The sequence below is a fragment of the Phocoena sinus genome, chromosome 7, assembly GCF_008692025.1.
Source record: "Phocoena sinus isolate mPhoSin1 chromosome 7, mPhoSin1.pri, whole genome shotgun sequence".
Lineage (NCBI taxonomy): Eukaryota > Metazoa > Chordata > Mammalia > Artiodactyla > Phocoenidae > Phocoena > Phocoena sinus.
The window spans coordinates 114,840,308-114,854,059 of NC_045769.1; the positions used below are offsets into that span (position 1 = coordinate 114,840,308).

Here is a 13,752-nt window from a genome sequence, read left to right on the forward strand (position 1 = left end):
AGTCTGGCACCCAGCGCTCAGTAACCACCTGAACAGACTCACTGTACATTATCTTGTCTTCCCGAGGGAAATACGTACATCATTCAAATGGAACATTCTTACTGCCCTTCATCCAGAAAGTTTTATTTAACTGTCCCACTGCAACTTGCAAATAGACATGGGATTATAATCTACAAATAAGTAATATTCAACAGACAGAATTCTAAAAAATACAATTTGATAAAATGAGTAATTCACCCCTGAGCATCCCACCTTCTGTAGATGTAAACTACAAAATTTACTTTTTGTCTCTAAAACAGACAAATACTAGTTGTCCTGGTACAAGAGCTGTTCACAACTTGAAGACTTGTTTAATGTGTCACAGTGCCTTACTTTCACTCCACACATTCCACCTCACAAAGACAATGCACCAGAAAATTTAAGTAAAACATTAGTTATTTGAAAAGACTTGATAAACAGATTTGCCTCCAGAAAAGAACCCACAAACAACAAAGGAGACAGAAGCCTTCCCTGGTGGCGCAGTGGTTAAGAATCAGCCTGCCAGTGTAGGGGACACAGGTTCCAGCCCTGGTCTGGGAAGATCCCACATGCCGCAGAGCAACTAAGCCCGTGCGCCACAACTACTGAGCCTGCGCTCTAGAGCCTGCGAGCCACCACTACTGAGCCCACGTGCCACAACTACTGAAGCCCGTGTGCCTAGAGTCTGTGCTCCGCAACAAGAAAAGCCACCGCAATGAGACGCCCACACACCACAACGAAGAGTAGGCCCCGCTTGCCACAACTAGAGAAAGCCTGCGTGCAACGACGGAGACCCAATGTAGCCAAAAATAATTAATTCTTAAAAAGGAGACAGAATTTTAGATGCTACAGATAAAGAAATGAGATTATTATACCCAATGTAAAAATGGGCAAGGATATGTATAGACATGCCTTCAAAGAAGATACACAAATGGCCAATATGTTTATAAAAAATCCAACATCATTAGCCTCCTGAAAATGCAAATCAAAGCCACAATGGATACACCACCCTCACAACAACTAGGATGGCTATAATGAAAATGACAAGACACAACTGTTGGTGGACATGTAAACTGGTACAGCTGCTTCGGAAAACAATCTGGCAGTTAAACATAGTTACCATATGACCCAGCAATTCCACTCCTATGTATATATATGCCCAAAATGAATGAACACACATGTTCATAAAAAAAGAAAAACCTTGGGCTTCCCTGGTGGCGCAGTGGTTGAGAGTCCGCCTGCCGATGCAGGGGACACGGGTTCGTGCCCCGGTCCGGGAAGATCCCACATGCCGCGGAGCGGCTGGGCCCGTGAGCCATGGCCGCTGAGCCTGCGCGTCCAGAGCCTGTGCTCTGCAACGGGAGAGGCCACAACAGTGAGAGGCCCGCGTAAAGAAAAAAAAAAAAAAAAAAAAGAAAAACCTGTACGTGAATATTCGCAGCAGCCAAAAAGCAGAAACCCAAATGTCCACCAACTGATGGACAAACAAAATGCTGTATATCATGCATGGGAATTTATTGAGCCACTAAAAGGATTCAAATACTGATACAGGCTACAACATGGACGAATCCTGAAAACACTGTGCTAAGTGAAAGAAGCCAGACACAAGAGGTCACATATCGTACAATTCTACCTACAGGAAATGTGCAGAATGAACAAGTCCGCAGAGATAGAAAGCAGATTGGTGTTTGCAGGCCTGCGGGGCGAGGACAGTGGGCAGACTGCTAACAGGTGAGGCGTTTCCTTGGGGGATGATGACATGTCCCGAAATTTGAAGAGTGATGACAGCTGTAACACCTCTGTGAATATGCTGACGCCTTCAAACACACAGTTACACGTTAGTTTCACTCTGTGGCTCCTGGCAACAACCCAGGACACATGCATTCCTCACAAATGCACAAAGGGACGTGTAAGGACATTATCACGTCTGTCCACCTCCTTCCTTTCCAGGGACACTTACCTGCATGAACTGAAGCCATCTGCCTTGTTCTCCATTTTAGGGCATTTTAATCCGTATTTACTTATTTAAAGTAGTACATGCTAGCTAAGAAAAGCAATGTCTCCCTTATCCCCACTCTCTGAAAATTCACTGTTTATCCAGGCCCATTTTCTGTTCACTTATAAATAGATATATGGCTTGGTGGCTTTTACAAAAATGGGGACATACCTCGCACAGACACTTCACTTGAGTTTGTAACTCAACAATGTAGCACTGACAAGACTCCAATAAGCAGCTCGTGTAGATTTTCCTCATTCCTCAAAAATTACAGTATGGATGCAGCACATTTTAATTACCCCTGTCTTCCACCAACTGACATTTGTTCTTCCTTGCTGCCAGAGTCCTCTTTCTAAAGCAGTGTAGGCCTCACCCAGCTCTTCACTGTCATGGAGTCAGTATAGCAGACATCAGTCTGGGCTCTAGGACCAAGCTGTCTGAGTTTGAAGCCCAGCCTTACCATGTACTAGCAATGTGGCTTTGGAGAAATTACATATTCTATCTCTCTTCACTGACCTAAACACTTTATAGATTCCTATGAGGATCAGATGACCTGCTCCAGTAAATGGTAACTGCGACACCTCCAGAACAAGGCCAGGCACAGAAGTGCTCAAATGTCTGCTTGCCATTATTACTAAACAGCCTCATGAATTCTATACTCATTTCTCAACCCCATTCATCATTCCTCAACTACACCTTGCCCTTGGCTACTTAAAAATTTTCTTTTGCTACAGCCCTCTGGTCCATAATGATTTATCCACCAGGAAGCCTTCTCTAGCTTCAACCTCGTCTGCCTTCTACGACCCTGCTTACTACCTAACGACTTAGCACTTGTACCTGTAATTTGTAAAACTGCCCTTCTCCACACCTGGAGTAAATTTCTTGAAGCCGGGGACAGCATTTTGACGATCTCTGTACCATCAAGTTTGCCAAGATGAGCTCAGCATTCATTCACTCAATCCATCAACTACCGTTTATGGAGCAGTGAGCCCAGGACTGCTCCGGGCAGGGAGAAGAAGTAAACGAAGTGCCCTCCCCTGATGGAGCTGACGTTCTACTGAAGGATATAAAGACGACCAACAAGTAACCATGCATGTAAAATGAAGTGAGGTGAGAAGAACGTGAAGCAAGGTAAGGGGGACAAGGAGACTGGGGCAGAGAGGTCAGGAAAGTGCTCTGACAGGAGGCCTGAAGGTGTCAGAATGAACCACAGGTGATTGAGGACGGCCACCCAGGCAGAGGAGTGCAAAGGCCCAGACATGGAACGCGCTGGCTACGGCGGAGCGAGTCTTTGGAGCAAAGTGAGCGCAGTCAAGGAGTGGGAAAGCCACGTTTCTGTCAGTGTGTGATTTGGGGTTTGGAGTGTGCAGAGGCGGGACGTGACTGGTCTCAGCTACCAGCGCCGTGGCTGCCGGCGGTGGGGGGGGGGGGGACACGAGACAGGAAGGAGGCGAGGGCGGGGGGGGGGGGGGGGGGCAGGTAAGAGGAAAGGGAGACAGGGCGGGCGCAGCAGAGACGGGGACAAGCGGCTTATGGATGTGCTGTGAAGCCAGAACTGACAGGACCTGCTGGCTGATGGGGAGAGACACAGGGGTCAAGACAAGCACAAGGCTCTGGGACCGAGGCCAGTGGGTCTCCCGCTGCCCTGTGAGCAGAGTCTCCAGGAGGGCACGTGAGACGGACTGCGGGGCTTTGCCGGGGCCGATTCATCCCAGGCACAGGTGGGAGGGCCGAGCACAGATGCCCGCTAGAGAGCAGTTAACTGATCAGGCAGTGGGAGGGTACAGCAGATCTCGTCTCGTCACTTATCTTCTCGGTGAACCAGGAAGCCAGAGCGTGACCTGAGGCTGAGGAGTGAGGAGTGAGAGGTGAGGGGATGGCTGGGGTTTGAAAGAGGAGAAACTACTGCCGGCAGAGCGGGAAAGTCAACAGATTAAGGAAATGTGACGGGATTTCAGGCGTCACTGAAGGCCCAACTTGAGCTCAACGGCCAACATTTAAAGTAAGACCGTTTAGGGACTTCTCTGGTGGTTCAGTGGTAAAGAATCCGCCTTACAATGCAGGGCACAAGGGTTTGACCCCTGGTCAGGGAACTAAGAACTCACATGCCATGGAGCAACTAAGCCCATGCGCCACAACTACTGAGCCCGTGCGTCGCAACTACTGAGCCCGCATGCTGCAACTACTGAGCCCACGCACGCTGGAGCCTGCGAGCCACAACTAGAGAGGGAAAACCTGCACTCCACAACTAGAGAAGAGCCCACACGCCACAACAAAAGATCCCACGTGCCGCAACTAAGACCCGACGCAGCCAAAAATAAATACAAATAATAAATCTTAAAAAAAATAAGGACTGTTTAACGATACTGCATTTTCACATTTACCATCTATATGCACAGCAGACAGAGTTGGATTTAACCAGGATTAAATCCAGAATTTAACTAGATGTATACCATAGCAGAAGGGCCAAGAAATTTGAGATTTGAGGATCCATGCAAAGGAGTAATTGTAAGTGACTGTGTAAGGAAGCGAGAAAGAAGGAGGTGCTCTGGTATATATTCAGCAAACAATGAGGTGAATCAAAAAAGGAGATATGGATACAAGATTCTCAAGCTCTTTCACTTAAAACCTTGCAATAATTGCCACAGGCCTCTTCACCAAATCCAAACTCCTCAGACAGCCAGTCGATGCCTTTCCAACCTACGCAAATACTGGTCACTGCTATTCCAGCCAGGGATAACCTGCACACCCCACGGTACCAAATCTTCCCAGGTCTTTCTAAAGGCTTCCAAGGGCTCTGGTGGAAGAAAGAAGTTGCTCCCCAGCCAGAAAGAATTAATAATACAAGTTGTTAAAAGTGGGTCTTATCTTCAAACTCTTAGCAAGTCTGCCATTAAATCATCACTGAAGCTAGTGGCTGGGCTACAAACATAACTTTGTTATAAGAAACTTCTGTGTAATAATATACATTCTAGTGGTACTTTACATGTTGGGATGTTTCCATGGTTTCTCTGGATACCCCTCTAACTAGTTCCACAAGAAAAATCAAGCCAGCAATTCTCTTCCTAGTATCATCTCTTATCTTTCATTCTTTTCTTTTACTCCACCCCTAGTAATTAAAAATATTTTTCATTTAATATTAACAATAATCAGTCGTGTCTCTAGACCAAACCTTTATTAAGAAATCTGCAACTTCTTACAAATCCTAACCATACCCTGGTGTGTATCTCATTTCTTTTTGCTTTATTAAAATTAGTTAAAAACAAACAAACAAGAATTCCTTCAACAACGAGAAATGAGGTCTGCAGCTGCTGAACCTGTTTTCAAGAGGAGGAGGTACAGGTTTATTACCCCACCGAGGGAGGTTCAGTCACACTCCCTGGAGAATGCTGTGCTCCAGGTCAGGTATCTCTCCTCCACGCCAGCATAAACAGAGTGCTGGCCAGCTGTCAGGGACAAAATGGAAAAAGTTCACTCAAGCACCTTCACCTAGAATTAAGGCCACAGCTTGTTCTTAGGAGCACAGGGGCTTAGGTAATCATCTAAAAACAAAGTCTGTGAGAACAATTCCTTCAGGAAAAGCAGGAACACTTGTTTTTCCATTTCAGCATAAATATTAAAAGGTTGTCATTTAAAAAGCCACAGAAATATTCTTTCCTTTCCCAAATTTCTTTTGAAATTTTCTCAATTCACTAATTCTCTGAGGCTAATATTATGATCCTTCCCATGAATGCAAATAGCTCAAAGCAGCTAGTGTGTTACAAATTAGCAAGGGTCAAAAGGGAATTCCTTGGCAGTCCAGGGGTTAGGACTCTGCACTTTCACTACCAAGGGAGCAGGTTCAAACCCTGGTCGGGGAACTAAGATCCTGTAAGCCGTGCGATGAGGCCCCCCCGCCCCCCCAAAAGAGACATAAAGAGTAGATGAATAAGAGAAAAGTTTAAAAAAAAAAAAGAACTGAAGAATGAAATGAAGTTACGTAACACATCTTCCACATGCCTGTGTCCTAGTATCTTTACCACCACAGCAAATGTCAACTGAGCAAGACAAAATTCTCACCATGATTTCATGTGACTCAAGTAAAAGGTAATTTATATGAAGAGAGGAGGAGAAATTTTTATGTTCTTTTAAAGGGGGAGCTGAGGAAGAATACCATACCTAAATTCACACGGTTCAACATCTAGAAAAGATCTGACAAGTCATATTTTATGCATGAGACAGACGCACATGGAGAGAGGGGTTTCCCCACCACAGAAGTATCTTCAAATTCTATCCCTTACATTAGAAGCATCTCACAGGCAAGCATTTGCAACAATCCTGGAAGCAAGGTATAACTGACAGTGTGGTATAGTGTGTATTAAAATATAAGAGGCATGTGGGGCTAAAGGGATTAAATGTCATTAGTGCAAGATGATTTTATTCTTACAAATCATATAAGTCCTATATACCAAAGATATAAAATAAATTAACGCAATGTGATATTACTTTCAAACCCAATACTCAAAGCCTAACATACAAAAAATCATGGTGTTTCCAAGCAATTAACGATGATTCACAAGTGAAGGGTCTGTTCTGACCAAGGCAGTTAAAGCATCATGGTTCAAACAATGACTACCCCACCATCAGAGCATGCTGCATTCACGTGGGACAACCATCTTCCTCCCACTTTGCTCAGTTCGCAGCTGTGAGTACACATGGAAGTAAATGGGGTCAAAGCTGAGGATGAGTCTGCTCGTGTCTGTAAAGCCAGAGTCATTCCCACAAAAACATTCTTCATCCTGAAACCCCAAAGCACCACAGCCCCCAACTCCCCACCCCTGTCATCTATCTTCCTGTCTGGCAAGATGGAAAGATGAAACACATGACATCAGGACACATGAAAGTTATTAAGCAAGGTTACTAATCAAAATATTTTTAGTGTATCAACCAAGTAAATATGTAAAAATCTAGTAATTAAGAGAAACTTCCATAATTAAGATTTAGCTAATTATTTTATCCTACAAAATAAGCTGTGTCCCTGCCCTCCATTCAGGAGATACTTCAGTTTTATAACCCTGACATGTTCACATGGCACCTTTACATCCTGGACAATCTTAACAATAAAGAATGACCCAAGTGTTATAACTAATAACATTTTCTGGGTCAACACCTTAATTAAAAAGCTCTCCCCTTGGGCTTCCCTGGTAGCGCAGTGCTTGAGAGTCCGCCTGCCGATGCAGGGGACACGGGTTCGTGCCCCAGGCCGGGAAGACCCCACATGCCGCGGAGCGGCTGGGCCCGTGAGCCATGGCCACTGAGCCTGCGCGTCCAGAGCCTGTGCTCCACAACGGGAGAGGCCACAACAATGAGAGCCCCGCGTACTGCAAAAAAAAAAAAAAAAAAAAAAGCTCTTCCCTTAAAAAATTATTTGAATTGTACTGATATTACAATATTTGTATATTGGTTGCTTTTTAACATATTGAGATATACATAACAGGACAAATAAAGTTTTTTCTCTGTAAATTCATTTAAAAGTATATCTATGATTACCCTATCAAGATCAGAAAGGTTAGATTATACTTAGGGATAGGTAAATGCCTTAGAAGTGTTTTTACCATCAAAAGAAATAATGATCTTAACAGCGCATGTATTTTCATGTGTGAAAGTGACTAACTTTGCTGTTTCTATAAGTTTCTCTGTCTATAAAAATGCAGTTGAAACATAACCAACTTAATTCAAGATGTTAAAATTAATTATGTTAAGTTAGCCAAAGCACTGAAGTTGAATCACATGATCCTAGCATCCTAGGCTGATGGCTCCCTCGGATCAAAAGGATAGTAAATAACCAAGTAAGGTGCTTCTGGGGTATATTAGGTCCCTAATCAAGAATGTGCGATCACTGACCCTTCAGGCAGAATAAAACGCAGAGTATAAACAGATTGGTGATAGTTTATTTAACTTAGGTTGAGCCACCTGTAAATTCTTCATACCTCTGGAAATAACGTGTATATCCATCTTGAAAATACCAGTAGCAACAAGTATTCCTAATATTTGCTATGAAATCCTGAAGCATAGGAACTTGTATAAAGTAGACAAGTTTGATTCTACACTATCCAGGCTTAGCCCTTTGCTCCCCCCACCCTTTGCTGCCTTCTTGCCCCATCACCCTTCCAACCCAGTTTCTACCATCAGGAATTTACAAATAAACTATTTTATAACAAGGTTTTCAAACAAAGAAAAACCGTGATGTGATTCTCCCATCACTTAAATGTAACAGTATCAATTAACTTAAATTCTAAGTATAGAAATGACCACTTTCCATATAAACGGAAGAGCTTTACTCTGACAATCCTTCCGTATTTCCCAAAGCTGAGATTCTGGTAAGACACATGTGTGGCACTGTATCAGCAGTTTGACCTTCAGGCTTCAAGATTAATGTTAAAGTGAGACAAGTCAAACTTTAGGACTTTCTAAGAGACCAGAAAGCTGTGTTGTTATTATGCCTCTTTTACAGAAATAGTAAGATCTTAATCATATTCATACCCACGAAATCTTTTCTTGAATGGCATAAATCGGAGTTTCTGTGCTTAAAATGTTATGGTTCAAATTCCTTTAAGAAAGAAATCACCAGTGACAACACTTGACAATTAGAATCTGAGCTATGTAAAGTCTAAAATAATTATGAGGGGTACCATTAGTGGCCATTTGTAAGCACACTGTGATGATGGACTTGCAGAGGTAGGGAGCTGGACTATTTAAGATGTGTATCTGCTCATATTTAGATGCATTAAAGAATAATTATTACTGTGATAAATTCAGATTGAAACCTGCCTATAAATTTCATCCCCTGAATATTACTTACTTCTGCTTACTTACGTCTTCTACTGACAAGTTGTAATGTATCTGCCAAGAGCCCAGTAATAAGGCCCGCTGAAACTTGACCTTTGTCTGGCAGAGATGTGTAAGACTGACCTCTGAGGTGGGCAGGACGGTAAACAGCTTACGTTGTCTATAAGGAAGCTTCATTATCTTGAAGTATTATGAATTCTCAGACTATAAAACACCTTCAAAGGACTATATATATAGTTTAAAAGCCTGAAAATTTTGTTAAAATTTTTCAAACTCTAAAAAGACAAAAGAAATGGTTCCCTTACATCATTTCCCATTACATCAGAAATATACTTCCTCCAGTTAATCTGCCCTATGAATTAAACCAAAGAGCTTGGACAATTACATTCTGAAGTTCATAAAGGACCAAAAATAGTAACCTATGCAAAAGGTGAGAGTGATTACGTATTACAAGTGATATGGTTTTGGCTTCAGAATTTTATTTTAGAGGTTGTACAAGGCCAGATTACGAGGCTGTTTGCAAACCTGGGAAATCTATCAGATGCATGAGATAAATGAGAAAAGTGAAAGACAAAAGTAAATACATGTTCCATCTTGTACAACCATTCAGTAGCAATATAACCATTCAGTTCACCACTGGTTATTCAGTTCATCATGCAGAAGTAACCATTCAGACTCCTCTCTCCACATGAGTCACATTCCTGTGATTTCTAGATCTTCTGCTATTTTTAAAATACTAGTGTTTATTAAAAAGTAAGTTCTTAATTTAAAATTACATTAATTAAAATTATAGAATCTTAGGCACTTAACTGAAATTAAGGCCTGAGTCACTTCAGAAATATTAAAAATAGTGTATCAGAGCAGTTTTAGAAAAATATCACCAGAGGCCACTGCATCAGGCCTCGACATGCTTCCTTCTGTGTGTGATTTCAGCGTCTGATTCTGCTAACCTCGATCTATTGGCACAGCATGGGGTGGGGGTGATAACGGGCAGCTTGTTCATAAACACAAACCTTCTCCTGAGACTTCTTCCGAGTGATGTGTTAACATGTTAAAATCACGAAAAACCTTTCCAAAATTATGATATACATACCCTTTGCAACACAGAAATATTTGTCATCATCACTGATGGCATATAGCGTCTTCAGATCCCTTTTCCTTTCAGAGAAGAATTCAATTACAAACAACACTGCCCAGCGAGTGATTCAGTATAAAATAACTTCTCCCAAATTTGCCTAATGTGATCGATCCTCTATAAGCTCTAGAAAATGTACACCATCAACTTGCACAACAGAGTCCCAAGGCCTGAGAGGCTCAACACTCATATGTCAGTCATGGCTGCAGGGCCAGGAAAATGAGCATCCTGCTGGACTCCTACATTCTTCACACTGTGCTCATGGACAAGGTCAGGGTAGTTTCTGTGTGCAGGCTGGGGTGCGGACAAGGCCCTTGTGTCCCACTGGCTTTCACCACGTTGACAGCGTCACCGGCAGCCGGGAGCCTGGATGGTTGGGTGGGAGGGGAGCACAGTTAGTGAGATGCAGGAAGAGGTGTGAGAGGTAAAAAAGAAGCAGGCTGTGTGACCAGCATGCACTGCTGCTACAAGGACGCCCCGGCACAGTGAGATGCTCAAGAACGACAAAGGGGAAAATCCACAAAGTCACGCGTCAATACGGAGACACGAATAAGCCATCAGAGTCACTTAGGTGAGTGAAATAAAGAGGGACTCTCACAGAGAGCAAGATGCTCTGCATCTGTCCCTGATGTTGCTATCAAAATCAAAGGCAGAAATGCTGTCTGAGGTTCTAAAGACAAGAAAATATACTTATTATCTACTTAATTCAAGTATTTGAAAGGACAATTCTACATTAGGACAAAGCCAGATATAGAAAATGGCAATTGTGAAAAGTTATTTCCCTGATCAACTGACTTCACAGAACTGAAATCCAGGAAACAAAATTCAGAAAGAGCATTAAAAAAAATCTCCCCTCACAGCAGAGGCCATGTAATTTGACATCAATGTTTCCAATTAACAATGGAGAAACATTGTTCCTTCCCTAATGCATGAAATTCAACAGGTACAGATAATGTGATGAGATTAAGCTCCTCCAGGAGTTTAGTGAGCATCTTAGATACCTTTTCTCACATCTGTAAACAGGCCTATTGAAGTAAGAGAGGGACACATGCACACAAGCAGTTTCTGGTTAGAAATCATCAGAGTCCTTCAGTAGAAAGAAAACATTTGCCTAGGTTTTGTGACGTGACAAAAAGGGCAGCACATATTTAACATAACTACAAAGGAAAAAACATCACCCCAATTATAAAAATATCTAAGAATAGACATTCTCTTCAACCAAAACATGAATCTGCACCTTTTTTCCTTAAGGAAACTGAAAATAAATTAGCTAAAAGGGTTTTCAGAACAAACTTGGAAGCTTCTTTTTTTTACAATAAAATTATCATCTTTCCTTCAACTGAAATACAAGCTATTCATCAGATCTAACCCATAAAACTCACAACCTTCAATATAGGGTCTCTGAAAATTTAGAAAGTTAAATTAGGTTTATGCTCTCCCCTACATATGCAAGCTTTTCCAAATAGTATTCAGTTTTTGTTTATAAATAGTTTATAGATTTAAAATATATTAATTCTCAAAAGACAGCTTAAATATCGGATAATTCTAGGTTACTGACATACCAAATCATTCACTGAAATAATGGTGTCATTTAGAAGATGGCAAGAAAAAGCTAAAGAACCGAACAGGGAGTAGGTTTAGACTAAACTGGTTAAAAGTTATCTGCCAGAAATAGAATTGTCCACTATTCTGCCCAACTGTCCAAACCTAGGGAGCATTTCCAAATTTTTTTAATGTACCACTTTCTAATGGAGGACTGTTATAATTCATGTGAAAGTAGTAATAAGAATCAAAGCATGCAGAAACAAAGGCTGAAACGCAGAATGCATGTTAGGTTAAGGCTGGGGAACCCGTCAGCTCTGAGACAGGCCAGCTCCATACTCAGTCCCATGCCTACTGCCACACACTGAGGCTCCCTGGGCCTGAGGGTCACCATTTTGCTCCATTTCCACAAAGGAGGCCTCAGTACGATGACATAAAGAAGGACATACAGCTCCAAATTTTTCATTTTTCTTGAAATTCAATACTCTTAGATTCAGCATTCTCTCTTTATATAGGCTGCATCAAAGGAACTGAGTAATGCCTAAATATGTACCAATTAAAACTGGAAAACTATAAAGATTTAGTGTCATAATACAGATGCAAACAAAACCAGACTCTCATTCCATATTAATCTAAGAGGTAAGCACATATTAAATGAGCTCTTTTTTAGTTGAAGTTTCAGCTCTATGTCTCCTTGCCAATAAGACTTGGTGGTAACATTACTGGAGCTGCGTCTTCAGTAGAAACTGAAAACACTGTTCTTAATGGCTTAAAAAAATAAAGACTAAAATGTGACATTCAGAAGCCTCACTGTTTATACTTTAAGCGTGTGCCCACATGCACACACACACACACACACACACACACACACACACACACACACACACTACCCCCACCACACTCTCAAGGAGAAAGGGCAAAAAGAGGATAATGGAAAACAGGAGGGGAGGGAAGAAAGAGGATAACGGAAAACGGGGGTGCGAGGAAAAAAAGAGGATAACGGAAAATGGGAGGGGAGGGAAAAAAGAGGATAACGGAAAACACGGTGGGGGGAGGGAAAAAAGAGGATAACGGAAAACAAGGTGGGGAATCCCCTCCATCTTAGAAACTAATCAAGTTATTTGGAACTGAAGTAAAAATATGCCCAATCATCAAAAGCAAAGCACCTTGCAGTTAGTTAAGCCAAAATAATAGTGAAAAACAATTACATAGCAAAGACTGAAAATAATCACCAACCACTGTTGACCCACCACCATGAAGGAAGAGCTGGTTGCACAGAAAGCTGACCCAAACCTTGAGATCACCACAGAAACTCATTAGATTTCAGGTACTACACAAACTAAGAGCAAGAGAAAAAGAAAAAAATCCTATGAATTATCAAAGTTCATTTCATAAACAGACACAAAACTTGAACAGATGATGCAACCGACATGACCATTCAATCAAATAATTCCCCAGCAGCCCCCAAGCCACATACATTCATTTGGGAAACGATGAACCCCACTGATTAACCCCAATAAGCCACAAAGTATCCATATTTGTGCACTTACTATTAGTCTAAAAAAAGACCCTGGGAATCTAAACAAATGAAGTATCTTCTCTGTCATTAGATTATTTCTCCCCGCCCCCCCAATGGAGTATTTCCTGCTTTGTTTCATTGGACTATAATCACGTTTCTGTTTTGGCTTTATCTTCAGTCTTTAATGAAGAAGACACACCCAAAGCAGTAGCATCGTGTAATGAATACATTGCCCTTAGGGGTCTGGGAAAAGGCCCTACCGACTGGCACTGAAGTCCTTTCCAACAGAGAAGCGCCACCACTCCCAGCTCATGCTAACCAGAGTCGGGGGGCTGTCTGATGTGCCTCATTTAGACGACCGTCTCCTTGCTTCATCCACAGCCTTACTTATCCCAACGTTACAGCTCCATAACGTGCTTCTTTTCAGCTTACAAATATGAATGATTTGCTTTCAATCATATTTAAAGTACTCTACAGCCGGGGATTCAAAATGCCCTTAGGCAAGCAGTGTTTTATTTTGGCTCAATGAGTGAACAAACCATTTCTTGTCATGCTGGTCTGCTCCGGGACTCCTTGGAAGATTCTCAACTTGCACGAGCAAAGGACCAGAGGGAACGGAAGGAATCACAGGCACAGTGGATCTCACACCCCAAGCCTTTGGACACAAATTATAAAAATCATCTATTCTGCCTAGATAGAAGATCTCTTCACCAC

The 13,752-nt window shown here is 42.1% G+C and overlaps 1 protein-coding gene across 11 annotated transcripts in view; it reads right to left on the reverse strand.

Moving 5' to 3' along the window:
• Positions 1–13,752, reverse strand: part of EPB41L5 (erythrocyte membrane protein band 4.1 like 5) — a 145,001-nt gene that overhangs the window by 69,527 nt on the left and 61,722 nt on the right. For 10 of the 11 annotated variants that reach the window (XM_032637605.1, XM_032637604.1, XM_032637599.1 and 7 more), the window contains one exon: positions 13,578–13,693. The exons of the other annotated variant lie outside the window; for it this stretch is intronic. In XM_032637605.1, coding sequence (XP_032493496.1) covers positions 13,578–13,693 — 116 coding nt within the window. The remainder of the gene's footprint in view (positions 1–13,577; positions 13,694–13,752) is intronic. 11 annotated transcript variants of the gene reach the window in all.